This window comes from Bombyx mori, chromosome 9 (genome assembly GCF_030269925.1).
Source record: "Bombyx mori chromosome 9, ASM3026992v2".
NCBI lineage: Eukaryota > Metazoa > Arthropoda > Insecta > Lepidoptera > Bombycidae > Bombyx > Bombyx mori.
This window is the reverse complement of record NC_085115.1, coordinates 6,399,859-6,422,693: the sequence shown is the minus strand read 5'-3', so window position 1 is coordinate 6,422,693 and position 22,835 is coordinate 6,399,859. Positions and strand designations below refer to the sequence as shown.

Sequence of the window (22,835 nt, the reverse complement as noted above, 5' to 3'; positions counted from 1 at the left end):
GCTTCGCCCTAACATGTAAGTGAGCTCACGGGGCTCAAACTGAAGTGGTGCTAGCACTGACCCTAGCTAGAGCAGTACTTCGCAGAATCTACCACCGGATCGGAAACGCGACCCACTGAGAAGATCCGGTGAGAAACTCAGGTGGCTGTGTCTATGGGTCAATTCGCTCGTTGAGCCCTTCGTCGCAAACGACCGGTGCCTGTGCTACCTAAAAGTACCGCTATTGGATCAGGAGGATCCGTAATGACAGGTTTTGGGCGACGTCAACTGTTTACCATTCGGTCTACAGGATAGGGTATGTAATTTCCAGCGGCTACGACAAGAGGGTTCTCATGTCGTGCCGCCTTCTCGAAGTGGCGCAATGATGCCGACTGTAGATACTTATTGACTGATCACTCAACAATTGGTCGTAGACGGAGGTGATCAGGAAGCACTGTGCGGATACCGACTATGCAACTAATATTTCCTTCAAATAATTTTTATTACGTGTTAATTAAACAGCTGCTTTAAAACGGTCAACATTCATCCGGTATTTTCTATTAGTCCACAGATTATATCTGTAGTTGTCTCAAGTAGGGTTTATAGGTATGTAAACTTTTTTTAAGTTTAGAAGGTTTTAAGAAAATTTAGATATCTTCAGGACGTAATTATATATGTATTACTGAATGCTACGATACTTCAAATATATAATGTAATATATAATAAAGATAATAAATACTTCAAGTACGAGCATCATATAAACAATGCATTAAAAATCACATAGACTTCACTAAAGACAGGTTAAGGGATATAAAACGCAAACCTGAATAAAATCCGGGTAATGCATATTTTTTTTGGCGAAACTGAATCTGTTGTCTGGTGTGAAGAGGTTATTAGATCTCAGTGATACAATAAACTAGATTACAGTCTGTGAATTCGAATCAAGAACTGTTAACGATCATGTAAATTCCACATTTCATTAATACTCGGTATGAGTGTTGTGACAACAGCGTCCTCAGAATCGGATGTAGTGTTTTACACAATCAGTTGTTTTGGCTTCGTGTCTCTGATGTCTCCACAGTCCACACGCGCAGTCCACGTAGAATCCGCACGCTGGGTACACGCGCTCTCGCGGCCAACTCGTTGACGATTTTCTTGTAAAGGAACTGTGCTCAGAGTGTGCATTGGACACTGCTGTCATGATGTGCCCAGTGAGTATATTAAACGTTATGACAAAAACTTTATTTAGATATGTAAAATTACTCATTAGTATGCAGGTACTGTGTTTAATTTGTTTTACCGTTAATAACTTTTTCGTGATTTTTGTATCTCCCAAAATTTATGCATACGTTAAAATCTTTAAAATAAAATAAAAAATTTATCGTCTTTAATAATTAATTAGTACCTTCTGGAAATTTGCGTATTGTAGAGGTATATATGTATAACAACAATAATATTTTAAATATTGTTTTCTGAAATATATACAAAACGTATTTAATACTCGAACGAGAATATAACCTTTCATTTTTAATTATTATTACAATATAGTATTATTCCATAATATTATAGTGTTCTTAATAAACTCGCAAATGTTATCGAACGCTTCCTAGGACTTAACAAGTCATTTTAATTTTATTGAATTTTGTAAAAAAATGTTAATTACTATTATTGATTAGAATCAAAAATAGAGTTCGTAAAAATTAGTCAAGCAAACTACACAATTAATTCCCGTCAATACTATATTGGAGATGGGATACTATAATTGATAATAATCTATTATCTTAAATGTTTTAAAATTTAAATTCACTTTCCCCGAATGATGTAATGAATGCGTGATGGAGCGATTCTCGTTTATTATGAAGCCTCGGAAGAGAATGACGACTATTAAGGATTCTTCATATGTTGCCGAACACGTGTGCCGACTGCGCTCTCCGGTATCGGAGAAATTGAATCACTTCACGTAACATCCAGTTTCATAGTCTAAGACTTTGTGCATTTATACAATGACTCGTCATATTATTTTGTTTGTTTTTATGTTGTTTAGTCAGACGTTCGTATCGTAGTTATCTTCGTATTGAGCCCTCATTTAAGCAGTTGTAGATTCAAGACTAGGCCCACTTTTTACTTGCTAAAATGAGTTCACCTTATACTTAACCGACGAGTTTCAACTCATCATCACATTGAAATTTCAAATACTGTTGTACAACCGCCGTTCAGACCAAACAGCTTTATTGTTTCGTGAAAAATATACCTTATTCACCCAGATTAACTACCGAAATGCCCTACCACTGATACTTAAGATATACAAATCAATCTACCGCATCTTTTGATGAATTTATTTAGGCTAGACTTTTCAGATCTTTCAACCGAAACAACAAACCAAATTAAGATTTAATGATGGAGTCTGCTAGCTATGCTGGCATAATTAAAACAGCCTACTAGTCTAAAATCACTTAAAATAAATCTTTTAATACAATTGAAACAAAAAAAAGAAACCTGTTCTTGCGTAGCCCGAAATTAGATTGTATTTAAGTGTACACAACGGTGTAGTGCATTGTTCCTTTAACCCGGCGTCATGGGGGTGAAAAATGATTACACGGACGCGGGGGTGGGTCATATCTACCCGATATTTTGACTTTAGATATTCCAATAATATTAAAATAATTAATTAATTATTTTATGGTAATGATTTTATTTAATGATGAGGAAGTCTCTGTTGACTTAATTACTACAATCTACTAGTCTAAAATCACTTAAAATAATACTTTTAATACAACTGAGCTAAAAAAAAGAAACCTATTCTTGCGTAGCCAGAAATTATGTTTGTGAATTATATTGTGTTTAACTGTACACAAAGGTGTAGTGCATTAAACCTTTTGCTAAGAGATAAGAATATCTTCTGTAGAAGAACTTACGCAATAACGAAACTTTAAAATATTTTTACCGAAATCGAGGACGTATCTTGATGACAAAAAAACTCAGACGAAATTTTCGACTAAAAACTTATAACAAAAATAAATAAATCCTTTGCTCAACAAGGCCTGCTGACTTAAATGGTGTCAGTCATTAAGCTAGAGAGTTAAACTATTAGTTTTGATTATGCAACCAATTTCCACGGTATCGTCCAATAAACAGTAGATCAAATACACTTTGATTGAAAAAGTTATACAACGGTGTCATAAACAACATTCTGGTTTGTATCGTAAAAGAAATGATATAGATGGAAATTTATAAAAAAGAATTAGAAATTAGGAACGTAAATATTGAAATAGCCTTATTAAAATCATTGGGGATGCCAAATTGATGAAAATATTTTACCGAAAATATTTTAAGAAATAGATTAAAATCTCAATTGTAATGGAATAACTTCTATGGCGTCCTATAAACTCGAACGTATTATATAATCGTTACATCGTTATACCAAAATTTCATTTATTACAAAAAAATCTTATATTTGGAGTAATGGATCTTTTGACGGATCAATGTTTAATTGAAACAAAGCTTTGAAAACATATTTATTTATTTATTGCTTAGATGGGTGGACGAGCTCACAGCCCACCTGGTGTTAAGTGGTTACTGGAGCCCATAGACATCTAGAACGTAAATGCGCCACCCACCTTGAGATAAGTTCTAAGGTCTCAGTATAGTTACATTGTGTTGTAAGCTGTTTTAGCGAATCGATGATGTAAAAAGAGTGCACATAGGTTAATTAATCAATGCGAATAAGATCATGTATCCTTTTTAATATTAACTGAAAAGAAAACGTGACAACGTACACAATATAATCACCTAGTTGCTGTAAGTGATTGACGAGCTCAGGGGAGACCAGTAACGATATTGCAACAATTGGGCTACAATGCAATGAGGCCATTAATTACGCACTGTAGATTATAATCTTATAAGACGATTCATTATAATAGCGACTCATAGAAAACTTATCGTTTGAAATAATTTATTTACTTCACTTTATTTGTAGCTTACTTTAGTGTTTCATTACAGTGTATTATTATACTATAGAGCAACAAATCTAGATCAGGATAAAATCTATTAATTATTTTCAATTTGAGATCATAGTTTTAAATAATGTGTCGCTTGCTACTTGTTACTAAGTAAAATGAGGTTTTTAATAGTAAAATTTATCGTAGTTGTATAGATTAAATCTTACAGTCAGTTGAGTCAGTGCCAAAGTTTTCTGACCGTGGGACAGTGAAAGCTTCCATAGATTACAATTTATAAACATATTTTTCTCACGATCTTTCACTCATGATAACGCTGTAATTCAAACATAATTTCTAAAATGTAATTTTACAAAACTTTGTAATTAAATCTACTCTATTCACAAAAAAAATATAGTTTTCTCTCACAATACATTTATTCAAAGAAAACCCGTTATCCATCGCTACGTAATATCAATTAATATAATAATACTTAATATCCGTTCGACCCGTGTTTGAATTATTTCCAAAGAGTACTGAGGTCAGTTAGAGATCTGATGCGGTGGTCAAATAAACATTATTATGTACTTAATAATATATTCCAAATACTAGAAAACATCTTAACATAATTATTTCAAAACGAGACCGATTGACCTGCATAATATGCATACTAAATTGTGAAAAAAATTTACATAATTAGATCATATTAAAACTCACTAAAAATGAAATGTATTTCCCACATTTCTGCCGATCTGTGTCTTTAATTACATGTGTTGGGTTTTGAGTGATGAATGACAACAATCTAAAATATTTAATACGACTACAAAAGCAATCAAATAGTATTGTTTGATAAATGATATTTTGTATACCCTGGAGGCACAAGATTCTTAGTATTGGATCATCTCATTTTGGGATCAAGTTACGTGACCTTTATGTGGAAACAGAAAGCATCTTGTCATCAATTATTTGATCACGATATTTTATTTTAATTATTATATAATTAAAAACTTTTAAAACTTTAAAAATAAATTCAGAGGGAGCTCTATTATAAGTATCATTTTAAAACGTTTAAAACATTCAAAGAACATTAAAATTGGAAAATCAAAAATCTGTTACCTTCTCAGCAGCGCAGCTCAGAAAGCAACGCATGACCGATCGTTGTGGCTAAGCTTGGGAGAGACCTATATCCAGTAGTGGACGTCTGTGGGCTGAAAAATAAATAGATCTATCTATCAACCCTGATCCCCGTGAATCATTATATATATATATACACTTTATATATGGTATATATATGATGATAGTATCGGGAAAAGATCAATAATACACATCACACCTTTCCACCTTCAAAGTATGCTTCTTTAGAAATTATACATTAATGAATAACCCGATAATCTAAACATTTTCTTAACGCTTTTTCGGAAATTGAGTTCAGTTCTCGCCATGAATTCTCCTTTATGTCCTCTACTGAATGAAAACTGGTGCCACGCAGTGGTAATTTGAGCTTTAGAAAAAGAAAGAATTCGACTGTAGAGTCGTTAGAACTAGTAACCTACCTCGGGACGCTGAATGAATGAGGTTAGAATAAATATTTGAATTATATCAGGATCTGCTTGTTTAATAAAAGCTAGAAAAATGAAAAATGAAAACTTATCGAAACACTATGTTTTGTGTGGTACATTATCACAATAGAAATCGGGAAGAGCGGTGTAAACATTATTTTTATCACTGTATCTTACAAACGTTCATACTATGGACGTAAGTACATACAATGATGTTTCGACGCCTACCGAACATGTGTACAATACATGTAATTTATGAACAACGACTTTGTTTGATAATCTTTAGGAAGTAAAAGATTTTCCGATAATCTGGCTTGCGTTCCGCCTTTTATGGTGTACTCAGCTATCAGATTGTGGTACATTTTTGTTCCTCAAAGAAAATATGGCTTGTAATGATATTTAGAAATGGGTAGGTAATTTATTTATTTATTAATTAAGTTGCACCAACAAAGTGATCATCAATACAAAACAGTGACAAACTGACAAAAGTTCATGGAAGATGTCACCTCAATTATAGGTGCAATCGACAGTGCATTAACAACAAAAATAATTTGATTACATTTGACTGATTGCTTAAGATTGATTAATTTATATTTATCATAATAATATTTAATATAATAATAACAATTTTAACTAGTCGTTTGGAATGAAATACATACGTGGGAACAAATAAGGTTAACAGTTTCAAGAAATTGTTATAACTATTATAATATACTTTTTGAGCAGCCAATAATTCTTTATCCATGACATCCACGGTAATTTGTGAAACTATTAAAAAATTTGCAAATTCAATTTTAAATAAATATATTGATTTATTTTCAACAAAATGTAACTTGAATACACAACAACCACAATTTTCGAAAAGTACTTCATAATGACTGTGTAGCATTTCCTATTTCATCTTGTGGGTAATTTAATGATTTAATGAAGTAGCAACGTTCTTGTACTATACTCCAGTAAGAGCGCACTGCGTAAACCCCTCAGACACAGCCCACTGAGTTTCTCGCCGGATCTTCTCAGTGGGACGCGTTTCCGAAAGAAAAAAAGGAAAAAAGAACTGTGTGTCCCTGTCCCTGGTGAGTATCATCGTCCTGCCCATTATTGATACAAAGTAATCATCTATTAATTATACTTTTAAAAAAGGGATGCTGCAAAATAAATTAGACTTTATGACTTATAAAAACGGCTTAAATTCCCCTTTATGAACTCTGCTCACTGCCTAAAGCCAGTGGGCAAAGTATGGGGCGGCCGTTTGTTAAAAATCAGAAGCAGTAGATTTACAATATTTAAAATAATCTTGCACGATGGTTTTGGAATAGAAAAAACTCAATAGATAGTTATTCTCTCTATTATAGTTATTCTACTCAATGTGTTATTTCCGCCACAATAGCAACCAATGAAATAAATAAAAATAAGAATAAAAAAGATAAACTAGGTTATTCAGCTAGATTTAATTAACTTACAGAAATTTGTTGGTACTGTTGAAATAATTGCATGTTTTAAATGAACTAAACCCTGTAGTTCGTCAGTTGCAAAATTGTTTCAAAATAGATCATTATATTATTGTTTGGTTTTGTAGGTTTTTGCCTAACACGACATTCTGTTTAATTCATCTTAAGAGACTGAATATTTCATAAAGTTGCCGATGTCTCTCACAATTTGACGCATATAATTACCATATTTCGTAAACTAATTATGTAAATTACTTATTAGTGATAACACAGTCTAATTATGTGTTGTTTGTTCTAATTTGAACGTAATAAAACATACACCATCTATAAAGCAGCTAAACAAGGAAATGCGTGAACAACGGTAACGGGCACATGAAGCACATTGTTTACAAAATTCAATGTACCGTTGAATATTATCTCTTAATCGAGATTAATTAGACTGAAACGTAATACAATGGATGCTTAAGGTTTTCTCAAAATATTACATATCGTGTACACTACGGATTTAATAACGTTGTAAATTTTATTAGTATACAAACAATGCTCATTCATATCTATGTCTCTTCTTAATGAAATGTTGCAAGTAAGACTTCTTTATTATTATAATAAGCTTTATTATTATTATAATAATTAATATAAAATAATAATAAGGTTACTGGTGGTAGGACCTCTTGTGATTCCGCACGTGTAGGTACCACCACCCAACCTATTTCTGCCATGAAGCAGTAAAGCTTAACGGTAGGCAGCGGCTTGGCTCTGCCCCTGGCATTGCTGAAGTCCATGGGCGACGGTAACCACTCACCATCAGGTGGGCCATATGCTCGTCTGCCTACAAGGGCAATAACAAAAAAAAAGCGTTTCGGTTTGAAGGGTGGGGCAGCCGTTGTAACTATACTGACACCTTAGAACTTATCTCAAGGTGGGTGGCGCATTTACGTTATAGATGTCTATGGGCTCCAGTAACCACTTAACACCAGGTGGGCTGTGAGCTTGTCCACTCATCTAAGCAATAAAACAAAAAAAAAGGATGTATTTGAATCACAATCTAATTGAAATTAAATTTCCACTAAACATAAGACGAACAATTGCTCTTTGCAAAATTCAATGGATTGCGTTAGTAGTTTTAATTAGAATTTATATCCATTCTACCAAAACATTTTTTTCTTAACCCTACATTATTAAATAGATATAAATGTATATATATGAAATACATATTAAAATAGGAAGTGAATTTGAGATTAGCTGCAATGTCTTGCGAAAGGCTACATTGTTGAGCTCATTATGATATTACGTGCTCACTCAGTTTCCGAGTTGATCTAATGAGAGACTATCTGTAGCACTTGTGACACTTAGGTATTTATGATTCTTTTGATTCTTTCGGATTGATGTAAATAAAAGTAATCTAAAAATAAAGTATAAAATAATCTAAATAAAATTATCTTTTCGATAAATGTAAAATAAAAGTAAACCAAAACTTAGAGTAGAAAAAAAGGCTTACTTTTTTTTATAAAGCCCTCTGTCGCTGTTATGGGATATCTGAAACTGTTGCATAGTTTCCACGCAAATGTATAAAGCGAACAGTGTTGTATCGCTAAAATTCTGAATACATGAATCGTGCATGAAACTATTGCCTAAGCGAATTCAATTGTCTTTTAAATTCTGACACAAATTTCCTTTAAACGAAGAACACAAGAAGGTAATTTACGTAAATACTTCGCGCCGCAATGACGTAAGCATGCGTTATAGGTAATACTTAGAAATACTTTAATATTAGCGTTAATATTGTCACGAGAGCTTACTAGTGGTAGTTTATTGAGGAACCACAATGCTCTAGTTGGGATCTACTTTTTATTACTCAATATGTATGCCTTATAAATCTCAGCGCTCTCAGCTATATTTAAAAATTATTGTTTCTTGAGCATTTCTCTGTTTATGTTCTCAATAAATAAAAACAACCATGGAAGTAGCGACTAATGTTAGGAAAGACCAATCGGTCTTTCCTAACAATTAGCAATATTCCTTGCGTATAAACTAATTTTTAGACAATCATTTAAGCGGGAAACAATTCGCACTGCAATAAGTTGCTAACCATGATATAGACTCATCGCTAACTGCATGATTTGAATTTAAATGCAAATTTAATGGAATGAGAGAAAAGTAAGAAGAGTGGTGTAAGAAAATCCTATATTACAGCTTAGTGTATGTAATACATTGCTTTTGGTTTAGGAGGATTAAAATATTTCAAAAGAATTACGGTGAAACGGTTTTTTAAGTAAATACGTAAGCATGCTTCAAACGTTGTTAAGAATTTTTGAAATAAGATAGATGAATTGATGTTCCATTTTTTTCTGGATTTCGTTTAAAACCGTGTGCTAGTTCTTAACGAATATCTTGATTCAGTGGGGTATTTTTGAAATGCTATCTTAGTGTTATGTATTGTTATTGTTATTCTCATTGCCATTTCACTTTTTTCAAATAAAATTATGAACTAGCATTAGATGTTAAATTGTATCTATCTGGCAAACCAAAAAAACTAGAAAAGCATCTTCTTACTTTTCATGTATTCCTTATTCCATTTATCCCTATAGTTTCTTTTTCTATTTTTTTTAATGTACAGTTATAGGTGGTATTTCTAGGATTTTAATTCTGCATATTCATGTATAGATTTACAAAATAATGTTATATAATAAACATTCTTCTTCATACGATCAGAAATATTTTTAGAATCCTCAAATCAATCATAAGTCTGAATTAACTCTTAATGCTAATCGATGGCTATAAAATAAATTCGAAATATTTACGTAATTTAAGATGAAACTTTTCTAGAAGTCATTTCGTTTAGTTATTTAACAGGTCGAAAGAAAGTAGGTGTTTTAATGAATTATTCATTTTTTTTAAGTTACATTTACGTAGATCCAAATGTTCGTGGACAAAAATGTTCAATTATGCCTAAATATTTCTTGTAAAGTAATTTATAATGAAATTAACTATGGATGGGCACTTAAACCGGTGTATTATTGTGTGCTTAGTATTAGTATTGGTGTGTAATATGAACTCTCAATTGTATTGTAAAATTATTTTTCCAAACTTCAAACTACGAGTTACTGATTTCTGACAGAAATATGCAGGATTGAATGTATTAGTGAGCGTGCCAATACCGGACTGAGGGTTACCTAAATACCCTATCAGCTGTAAGATTTGCTGCTTTTGGATTTTTATTACACGACATTATTTCATTTGTCGTGAAAATATGTTCCATGGAGAGTGCTCTGCGGAATTGTTCGAGATGATACCGGCATCTCGTTTTTACCATCGCACCGCCCGCCACCGGAGTAGAGTTCATCCATACTACCTGGAGCCACTGCGGTCATCCACAGTGCGTTTCCAGAGGCCTTTTTTGCCACGTACCATCCGGCTATGGAATAAGCTCCCCTCCACGGTGTTTCCCGAGCGCTATGACATGTCCTTCTTCAAACGAGGCTTGTGGAGAGTATTAAGCGGTAGGCAGCGGCTTGGCTCTGCCCCTGGCATTGCTGAAGTCCATGGGCAACGGTAACTACTCACCATCAGGTGGGCCGTATGCTCGTCTGCCTACATGGGTAATAAAAAAAAATGTTAAGTGCTTTTTTACATGTATAAAAAAAAAGATAATTGCAGTAGTATCAGTCGCAAAACTCGATACGAATAAGCCGGATATCTTGCCCATTAGGCCTCGAACATTTAAGTAAATTAACAGTTTTCACAGGTACTTAGGATACAGTTAACGAGCGCGGGAAGAACCATAAAAAGCCTATAAAAAGTAGCATTGAATTTGAGATTGACTTCAATAGTTAATATCTAAATTGAACCTTTAATTAAAATTCGATCTTGATTTTCCTGGGCAAGGCACTCAGTGTTTTGCTCATAATGTTATACATTCGCCAAAATATATTTACAATATGAACATACCTAGTCATGGCTATTTGTTAGAATAACTTCACTCGCATTATCAATTGAACCTATCAATTATATCAAAATTGCTATGAGATATTAATTCGCCTATAATCATTGAATTATTTCTTCCCCTAACATTACTCTGCAGCTCCGGTAAGTTTCGATTAGTAATTGTTTCTCTATGGGTATGAAGAGTCATCAATTAATTTATCGTACCTGCTTCAAGTATACAAGTCACTTATACTTACTGTTTGGGTTTGAGGGAATACACAAAACGAAATCTGCGGCAAACATCAAATGAATGTATGTAACAAGGATTCCACGAACAAAAGGAAAGTTCAGTGTTCAAGTGCACCGCTGACATGCATCGTCGAGGTACAAGTCACGCAGTGATCACGTCAAGCGAGTCTCGAACTTTCTTGCACATCAACTGCAAGTTCAGCTACAAAAAATCTTGAAAATTTATATTAAATTAATTTTCAAACATAAAAATAAATCATTCGAACCGTGCGTTGTTTTTATCTATATATTAATACGTGAAGCAAAAACTTTGTATCCCTTTTTACGAAAATTGCGCGGACGGAGGAGTATGAAATTTTCCACACTTATAGAGAATATAGAGAAGAAGTGCACAATGCTAATATTTTTTTAAAATAAACCATAAAAGATACATTAAATCAATAAAGAAAACATTACACACACTACATACCATGTATTTGATGCACACACGCATGCATACTATTTATTGTCAAACTTTTGTTCTTAACGTCTGTTGTCAAATTGAGAATAAATTAAATATTGTTTGTCTTTGTTAATATTTTTTATAGTGTAGTCTTGGCGAAATTTGTGATTATAGAAGTATAAAATACAATCATAATAGTGTACAAACTTACAATTCCAATTAATTATAGTCGAATTTCGACTACTGCGGGACCTCTAGTTCCTTTAAACAATTGTAACTTTGAGTCAGTGGGTAATGTAGCGAATTTTATTTAAGTAGTAAATTTAATTTAACAATTACCTACTGACAAGACAGAGGCTATTCGTACAACTTACATTTCGTTAAGAAAACACACGTACAAGTATATAAACGGGTATTTGATTTAAACAAGACATTAAAGTTCCCTCTATAAGCCAATAATAAAATCCCGTTACTGCATAAACCAAACTCACCGCTAAATAAGGTTCAATCTTCAATACCATATTAACATGAGCATTTCTCTACACTTATTTGACCATGTTACGGATATTGTGCAACGAACATGTCTATTTCTATTTACATACCTACTAGTGAAGGAGACTAGTATGGAAAAAATGTTGGATAATGTTTAAAATGTAAAGCGCTGTTTAAGGAATGTTGATAGTTGTGAGGAAAAGTAGCTTAGGAATCTAAACTAGGAACAAAAGTGTAATATAGATCATGTGGCCTTAAAACAGACTTCAACTCAAATTTTTCAAATGTAGAGAGAGGATTAAAGATTTAAAATATGTTTAATCATTTTGTTACTAAATCATTTATAAGGAAGTATAGATATAGAATATGTTAAATTAAACAGAAGGGTCTCGTTAATCTGTATCTGTACGTAATCACAGTTATTAGACCGGACATAGAGACGCTTTTGACGATTAATGTATTATAAAAATATTATTTAGTAATGAATTATTTTCTGAGAAGGAGATCCGCCAAGCTATATATAATTTATGATTAAACATAGACAACAGCAATTACGTGTTCATATCGCGACCAACTCATCACTTTGCCGAACCACCAAAGGAAGATCTTCATCGGAGAGGGTATTCTGAGGGTGCGAATGCTGTTGTTCGGAACTTTTAAATGTGAAAACTTATCTGAAGAATGTCTTCAACGCGATTCAGGAGTTCATCAAATATCTTTGTAAATTAAAATTTACTTTTCACTTAGCGAATTGATCTTACCTTCATTTCAAATAGGAGCTTCGAAATTACAACTCACATATCCTTTTTAACGAATTTATATATGGCAATTTAATAAATGTAATTATTTAATTAGATTTTCATGAGTCGTCAATAACCGTACGATTATTTTTACGGTTTAAAATTGAGTTTATTACTTTCATCTTCTAATTTCAGACTCTTAAAATAATTTACAGTTTGTATGGCCACGAAGTTGTATTTTACTACCGAATGAGATTGGACATTTAACAATTTTAATAATGTATGTACTTCTAATCTGTAGAATTCAACAAACTCAACAACTACCTGTTCATAGATTTAAGAAAACTGTCAAGGAACGTTTGTGCAACAAGGCATATTATAAAGTTAAGGATTTTTTACTAGATGGCACTACGTGGGAATGAGGCGTTCGCTCCTGGCCTTTTCATTTTTCATTATTATTATTATTTATTTGAATTGTATTGTTTTGACTTGTTTTTTTGTATACTGTAAATATGTTTTCTTGTTTAAAAAAAAAAAGAAAATAGTTGAGAAAATACAAAAAAAAAAAGGCCGCTGAGTTTGTTTCGCCGGTTCTTCTCAGGACTGTGGCTTTTTTGGAACCGGTGGTAGAGTTAACATTTTCTTTTACATTTTGACATTCAACAAGTGTGTTTTTGATGACATCCAAGTTGAAATAAATGATTTTGAATTTAAATTTGCATTTGAAAACAATTCGAGCTGCAATTATTAACAGGGATAAAAAAAAATGTTAAAGATTTCTAAGCCGTGAGTAAGCTGGATTCGTTGGTGATCCTCAAAGCGCCTGATTTTTACAAATACGGATTAGCGAGTTTTTCCAAAGGAAGTTATTGTGTGTTGCTTTCCAGTAGTTTCAATTAGCATAAAAACATAATGTAAATTGAAATCAATTTGACAGAAATCACGATGTTACACACTAAACGTAGATGATACATGTACCTTGCTCGCTTAATAGTTGTCGTAAATGTAATTGCGAATTTACTTTGTAAAAGGTAATGAGGGTGATTATCCACTTTTGCAAAATGTCATGCACGTGCCTTATAAGTGGAAAGTGTTCGTCTTAAACATCAACCATTACTAAACGTTTTGTGACCCATCACGAAAATATTTAAGTGAGTTATATAGTAAAACGACAACGTCTTAAGTTTTCATAAGTCTTTTTTTTCGGGCGGAGGTATGTTTTCATTAGCCTGCTTTGCACTGTTTCCTTTAATATCTACAAATAATATGTAATCCAGCTTTTTCTACTTTATTTGTTAAAATCGGCAATACGACTTACACAACGGGAGAATAACATCGTATAAATAAAGAGATTTGCAAAAATCATCAGTCTAATCATCAGTCTATCTGTTTATTTATATAGCGGAGTAGTGTTGCATCGACTTGAAACGTATACACCCGCAGTGAAATACAATACAAATGAGATATCGACAATATTATTCTAATGGTTGAGTAGCGCGATCTATGATATCTAAAGCTCCGGTAAAAAATTAAATGCAATGCGAGCTAGTCCTCCACCTCTGTAACATAAAAATGGAAACAACAAGATGTTGATTAAATTACTCTCAAATTTACAACTAAATTATAATTGTCAGGAACTATTAAAAGAACGAGAAGACAAATATTGATGTTCACTGACGGTTTTCTTGCGCAATATGCATATGGAATGCGGACCGTTACGGTAATAAAGAGTAATTATTCTTATTTCGAAGATCAGAGCCAGCGAAGACGCGGCCTGAGGCGGCCATTGATCTCACGACAATTATCGCAGGCACTTTGAGCTTTGACCACGTTATTATATTATTATTGCACAATGTTGACACCTACAATCTACATATCATGTAAGCATGATGGATGTAAATAATTGTAATAGAATCATAATTGTATCGCATCATATTTGCGCAATGACAAAGTTCACGAGACTTATAAATTACGAAAAACTATATTTAGTATTTGTTTTCTTAACTAAAATTGTTCATTGTGCTGTAGATTTGAACAATTGACTATTCATAAATTTATTAAAATATTTCAGTGACATAACTAATAAACGCCAAGTAATTAAGCCTTAAAATTTTAAATATACACGTAACGATTTACGAAATAATTTTCTTTACACAGCAAAATCGACCTTACGTCCATTGAGCTATTAAATAAATCATGCTTTCAATGCGAATGAATACCTTTGTCAATAATCGATCGATAGCTAACACAAAATCCTTTTGATGTAACAAAAGTAATCTTCTCTAACCATAGAAAGCGAAATTCCGGCTTTGTTGACAATGACGGTTATATAATTATACTACCATTGTGCGTAAATTATCGTCGACGTCGTTGTCGTGTATGCAAGAATTTCTTGATGGTTTCAACTAACATACTGAAGATTATGAGTTAGCTCTGCTAATATGACAGTCGCTTGATAACGAGATTTTGATTAATCATCAGAATCAGTCACCCGTGACCACGTAAACCGTAAAATATTCGTTACGTCAAAAATAATAGAATGATCATAAAAAACGTGTGATTAATCCGTAAAAGTATATTTAGTTATATCTGTGACTCGTGAAAAACGAAGAAAATACTGGAAGCAGTAAGTTTTGGAAAAAATCGTATTGGGTAGTTTTTCGGGGTATTTCTTCTCTTAGCCCCTATTATTAAACAATTCCTAAAAAAAACACGACTGTTTCAATTCACACAGAAACAATGCATAAGACCATACCGGTTGTGTATTTCGTAAGATTGTTATGTTTCCGTTTTGGATGTCGATGACCTGCGTTTTGTGGAAGCTATAACCAATGTTATTATCACCTTACACTTAGCAGGCAAGTTTATGACACGCTGTATTGTCATTCAACAATTAAAAAGTAGAAAGTTCAGAAGAATCATAAAAATTGAATTATAGAAAAGACATTATCGCCCGGGGCAACAGAACTCTACTGTTCTTCTCAACTTAATAACAATGCAACCTTTCATGTACAGGCGAAGATTCATTAGACATCTATAATCATAATTATTTTATTTTATTTTACTGGTGGTAGGACCTCTTGTGAGTCCGCACGGGTAGGTACCACCGCCCCGTCTATTTCTGCCGTGAAGCAGTAATGCGTTTCGGTCTGAAGGGCGGGGCAGCCGTTGTAACTATACTGAGACCTTAGAACTTATGTCTCAAGGTGTGTGACGCATTTACGTTGTAGATGTCTATGGGTTCCAGTAACCACTCAACACCAGGTGGGCTGTGAGCTCGTTCACACATCTAAGCAATAAAAAAAAATTAAAAAATTAAAACAGTTGTACTTGAAATGTTATCATTATCACATTATACAGCACGCAAGTGCATCTTATTGAAATTAACTCCTCGGCGTGTTTTTATGCTAATGAGCAATACACTTTCACAAGTCCGTGATTATTATCCGAACTGTGAAATGCACAAAATTCAATTATTTCTACACTGGAAACGAAGCGGCTAGCTTATATTCGAATCATCTTTTTTAAGGCTGTTCACTCGGATCAGATTTTCGGCCTTCATATCTATCAGAATTTGAAGCTGTACAATAATTTATGGGCATGTAGTACGTATGTGATTATGTAAGCTATTCTCATAAATATCGTATGATTCAGAGAGCTTCTTGGTTTCTACGTGTACTAACAAAAATATGCATAATGCTGAGCCAGACCGCTGATAAGACGGAATATATTTGTTTAATTATATACAATATGCTCTAATAGTTTTAATTTTTTATTTAAAATAATAAGCTTATTATTTTAAAACTGTCAAATTTTAATCCAGTAATAGGCTATAGTACTGATTGGAGACAATTCTTGAACAGTAGGCAGAGACTTGGCTTTGTCCCTGACATTGCTAATGTTCATGAACGGTAGCAACCACTTACGATCAGATGAGCCTTAAGCTCCATCAGCTTACGATGAGGAAAAACAAATAAAATGTCACACAAACTCCAGTCTGCCTTTTGCCTATCTTCAGCTCAGATCTTCAGATTAATTAATATCACATATTAATTAATAACAAAAACCTATTATAAAATGAACATTTCGGCAGTATTATGTACTATCATTTGGAACCATTAGTATTCAAATGTGTATTTTTATGATTCTTGCGTAATTTTTCAAGATTGGTAACTTGTTGAAAGTAAACTGTTAATAGATACACGTGAACTATTAGAGCAGTAATTTAATTTGCTTAGAAAATTATTAATATGAGATATTTGTGCGTAAAAATAACGCCTGTTTATCTATTTACAGTAAGTGAGAAACTACGTTAGATATATTGTGAAACTCAAGTTTTTTTAAAATTCTCAATGGATCATTTCGAAACGCTTCGATAACGTTTTTGCTTTTAAAAGGATTTATAAATTAGCTATTCGTGAGAACTACATGCATAAAATTATATAATACCTATACGAGCCGTGTAGGTGCGTTATTGACTCTAAGAATTCTGTAAGAAGCCGACCCCGTAAATTATGGTGAAAGCGTTTGGATAATCAAACATATTTTTGTTACGAGGGGCCACAGACTAAAACATTACATTGATTCTAATTAAAACGAATTTTGATGTTTTTAATCGCGTTTTTATTTTCATTAAATTGTTTCCAATGTTACAAATACTTTACAATTTTCGTGGTCACGAACGATGACGACGATGAAATTAAACCGTAACAGTAGTTTTAATTATGTCTGCGACTCGCGAATGCCGAAGAAAATATTATATTGCAGTAGTTATTCATAGGCAAAATATAGAATTTTGTCAATATGGTCAAAAATATATTTAAATAACGTTCTTATAAAAACAAAAATGGTAAGGTAATGATTACTGTCTCAGATACAATATTGTTCAAGTTCTTAACCATAAGCTAGAAGGTCATACTTTCACTACGCTTCGATTCACGGACATTGCGAAGATTTATAACGATAAAGTTGAGTGCCTTTGCTGTAAGATTTTCACTTGATTCGGCGAAAGTAAAATCATTTTATTTGAAAATTTACTGATAATATGATAATATGACAACAAATTGAGAAAATCGACATTGACAATTGCAATTTTCATATTAAAATGTACTTTTCTCTTTAAATTGTCGATTTTATAATTTTTCCCGTCTATATTTGCTGTTGCACCAATATTTGAAAAAAACTAAAGACTTGACCAATTTCATGAAACACAAAAATCCGTATGTAAAAAGCTATCATTACTCTTAAAAAAGGAATTTTATTTTTCGTAAAATGTCTGGAAGTAGAGCAATTTACAAAAAAAAAATGTAATGGGTGAATTCACTTTTAGTAGATTACATCACAAGCTAGGAATATATTTTGTGTGCTGAAACACACTCACAAAACAAGAACAAGCAAGTATGCATAAAAATTTATCACAGATTGCTTATAAAGGAACTTAGATTCAAATTAGAACACAGTGATGCAGAAGTCACAGTTGTTTACCACTATACAAATGAGCCGGACAAATTTTTTGTTTTAATTCGTTTCCAATTTAATAATGTTTAAAATTATTGATCATTTATGAAGCTTTTGTAAGCAAGACCAGTAGTGTGTCTCCGTGTATATTCGTAGGTCATACTACGTCTAGGATTTTAAGGTTCCGTTTTTTTATTAATGTGCTTATGTCGTGAACAACTTTCACAAAGGCATCATCGTGAAATACAAAATTCATAATTAGAAATACAACCACCCGGAACCTCCTTTTCAAATTGCTTTCAGTGGCTTAAAAGCATGCCTTCCATCCGGCCTACTTACACAGACACTTAATAACAGAAATTTAAAGTATCAGATCTCCCTTACTATAGTGGGACAAGTATAAGAATAAATATTGTCGTCATGAAGTCGTTGTGGCCTAAAGGATAAGACGCTCGGTGCATTCGTATCAAGCGATGCATCGGTGTTCGAATTCCGCAAGCAGGTACCATTTTTTCTAATGTAATACGTACCTAACACTTGTTCACGATTAACTTCCATGGTGAAGGAATAATGTCGTCTAATTAAAATCAAACCCGCAAAATCATAATCTGCGTAATTACTGGTGGTAAGATGTCTTGTGAGTCCGCACGGACATGTACCACCACTCTGCCTATTTCTGCCAGTGAAGCAGTAATGCGTTTAAGGTTTGAAGAATGGGGTACTCGATGTGCTTTTAAAAACTAAGATCTTAGAACTCATGTCTCAAGATGGGTGTTGAAATTTACGTTGTAGATGTCTATGCGTTTCGGTAACCACTTAACACCAGGTGGACCGTGAGCTCATCCACCCATCTAAGCAATAAAAAATATAAAAAAACTTATGATTTTCAGGGAATAATCTCTTCTTTGTTTATTTTCAGACGACGGCGTTATATTTCGTAGTCATGTTGCTGTCATTGACTACTGCGCAAGATACATCAACAGATGATATTAACAAATTGGATAACATAGAGGTGAAACCTTCGGCTAGATTAGATCCTTACATTAGGAAAGCTTTATTAAGAGCGCTTAGTGAACTTGAAGAAAGTGGGGATATTACAACAGCCTCGGACGCTAGCGATGGACCTTTAAGCACGAACACTGGAATTCAACTAAACGAAGACTTCACCGAAACTCAGACAGCTAAAGAAGGTATCCAAATACATTCGTTTGTCGTAAATGGGCAGGCAGCTTTTGAAAACAGCACAAGCTTTAATCCAACTGTCTTGGAAAATAACATTTCTATATTAAGTACAACAGCTGGGAATGTTGAAAATCAAGCAACACTTACTCGTTCTACATTATCTCCGATAAATGATTATTATCGAACAAAAATCTCTGGAATTAATCAACAACAAGTAAGGAGTATACCGACTTCAACATTACAAAATATCAAAAATGACGAAAAGGCATCATTCAAGCAAAAACTTTCAACAACGACCACAACGACCACGACCACGACTACGACTACAACTCCAAAACCAACGCACAATGAAGATGGTGAAAATATAGAAGACGTGGACAAAAGGGACGTTCAGGTCTATCAAGCGCCATTAGTTGCGGCTTTCACTGTTCATCAAGACGCTAATGGACTTCCCAAAAAGGTTATACCACTTTATCAACAGACTCATGGCCAACAACTATTAAGGCCTTCACCGACTAATATCGTGCCTAACGTATTCACACCTCAGCCACTGAGACAAACTATCCCATTGCCAACCAATTTACCTAACAGAAACATAAATACTCAAAATGAATTTATTGCACATCAGTTCGTTTTACAAAAGGAGTTGGAAGAAAAACAAAGGATTCTTGAGGAGCAATTGCGTCTCCTGCAGCTACAGCAAAGTCAACAAGAAGAACTATTGAGAAAACAACAATTTCTTCTACAAAACAAGCAAGTGCAGAATAATGTATTTGACCAATCTAGAAACCGAAACATTCTGTCGAATAATCCTGTGAATAATTTTTCAGTACAGAAAAATTCTCAACAAACTCAATCGTTTAATCAAAACGCTTTACGTCCACAAAATTCATTCCTAACTGTCCAGCCTAGTGTACCTGTGGAGCAAACTACAACCGTGTCTAATCAGCAACAGCTTCCAAATCGAGAAGCAGTTGATTTTCTCTTACAATTACGTAATCACCAGTTTCCACTTCAAGAGAATCATCTACCCCAAGGCATTGGTACGTTTTTACAACCAAGCCCTACGCAAAGTTTTCACCAAGGTTTAAACTTGAACCAAATTTCCACAAATCAACAAGTTCCTAAACAAAACACTCGTGTTTTCCGCCAAGAGGTAGGTGTTGGCAACTTAGGAATCAACAATCAAAACTACAATCGCTTCAACACTTTTAATCCTGTTCACACGAACAGATTTTTCCCGCAGCAATCGAGAACCAATCAATTTACACCAGATTTTGAGCTCAAGCAATTATTATTCCAAACTGGACTGAATGGACGACATAACGAAGATTTGAATATTGTATCTAAAGTTCTGTCTCTAAACCATGGCATACCATTGAATAATGTTTCAAACCGTTTACCTTTTGACAGTAGAAGACAAGTAAACACATTTATCTAAACTAAAAGATTTATTGCTTTGGAGAGAAAATTAGATATTTTATAATCTTCTTGAAAAATACCGTTCCCAATATCCTGCAAAATATGTTTAAGCCCACAGTTAATAAATAATGCAACCAAAGAAAAGCAGAGATCCGATTACATAATTACAAAAATATAAAAACCTAGAGAAAAAATAATAAGTTCGATCGTATTTACCGATCGGATTCTCTATTATTTTGATCGCAATAATCGTATTAAAAACATATTTAGGTTGATAATATTTATTTAATTTTAAATTACGAACTGCCATAAGTAGGTAGATTAATTAAGTTTATCACATTTAAATTTATCATATAAGACGAATCTAATGTTAGTGTGAAAATGATTAAATGATAAGTGCTTTATTTATGGAGGGAAGTTTGCTCAAATTCCGTCGAAAGTACTACGTATGTAAAAAAATAGCAAGCATTTCGATATAGGTATTAAATTTGTAACAAAATAAGATTTGATTTACTTTCCTGTCTTTTAAAAATGTGCTTGTTTTCAAGTTTTTATTTATTAAGATGTTCCTTTTTTATGATCTTGCGTCCAGAAACATTTATAGAATTTGCATAAACTCAATAAATATAACTTGGAAGGTAGCCCCGTTTATAAAAATGGCACTGGGAACCCTTTCAAGAGATTTAATACTTAAGTGTTAATCTAATTAATTTAGTTTAACCACAAAACAAAAACCGGAATTTTCTAAACTCACAGTCTTTGAATTTGAATTTTCTTGCGGTCTTACATCGGGCCAGAATAATCGAAAACTTGGATTATTGTGTTAGATTTAAAAGTTAATGCACTCGTAAATAATTTACAATTATGTTATACGGCTAAAAATGCTGTAAAATTGTTTCGTGAGGTTCATTTATTACGATCAGTGTAATATGTACGGAAACAAATTTTACAATACAATTCAAATAGCACATTTATTTGACACTGTTGACTGTATTGATTGTATTGATTTCATAATTTATTTTTAAGATGTTGGAGTTGGAAAAGCTTATACTAATGTCATTAGAAAAAAATCGTAACTGGGAACCCAACCAATTAACTTTCGATGTAGATCTGAATACTTAATTTTTGATTTTATGCTACATATTTCATACATTTACAAGCCATTTTTTTAATTCATTCATACCTTTGTTTAGATTCATAGAAATGTAAGAAATTATGTAAATATACCTATTGTACTGTACTTACTATTAAAAATTGTCACATCGTGTTATTGAAAATATGTATGTATTAAGAATAAATTAAAATGAATATGTAAACGAATATTTGTATTATTTTAACGATTTTATAGTGGATTCTAATAGGTAGTTGCTCATATCTTTAACACAAATTCTCTTATGTTATAACGTAATTTACTACGTCGTTATTAATGGCCGTTTTCTAATTAGAGCACAAGGGCGCATTATGCGGCATAATGCTCAACTTAGCTTCAGCATAATTCGGCATTGTGCGTCACTGAGTCGCATTATGCTCTTGTGCTGTAATTGGAAAAGGCTTAGGTGTTTCTTCAGGTTTAAATGTGTAATAACGGCGGTTTATTAACTGCTTAGTATCTGCGATAGTGCAAAAATGTGGGAAAATGAAACAAAGCCGCTGAACGTTTTGAAGTTGTCGATAAGACGTCCGGTGCATTCGTATGTAGCGATGCACCGGTGTTCAAATCCCGCAGGCGGGTACCAATTTTTCTAATGAAATACGTACTCAACAAATGTTCACGATTGACTTCCACAGTGAAGGAATAACACCGTGTAATAAAAATCAAACCCGCAAAATTATAATTTGCGTAATCACTGGTGGTAGGACCTCTTGTGAGTCCGCACGGGTAGGTACCACCACCCCGCCTATTTCCGCCGTGAAGCAGTAATGCGTTTCGGTCCGAAGGGTGGGCTAGCCGTTGTAGCTGTACTGAGACCTTAAAACTTATATCTCGAGGTGGATGGTGCATT

General features: G+C 33.2%; 1 protein-coding gene across 1 annotated transcript; it reads left to right on the top strand.

Moving 5' to 3' along the window:
* The first annotated feature begins 1,028 nt into the window (after window positions 1-1,028).
* LOC101745897 (transcription factor SPT20 homolog) lies at window positions 1,029-22,152 on the top strand. Its single transcript, XM_012689603.4, has 2 exons — window positions 1,029-1,190; window positions 19,148-22,152. Exons 1-2 carry the CDS (start codon window positions 1,179-1,181, stop codon window positions 20,849-20,851), a joined length of 1,716 nt encoding a protein of 571 aa, XP_012545057.4. The 5' UTR covers window positions 1,029-1,178; the 3' UTR covers window positions 20,852-22,152.
* Window positions 22,153-22,835: the final 683 nt, after the last annotated feature.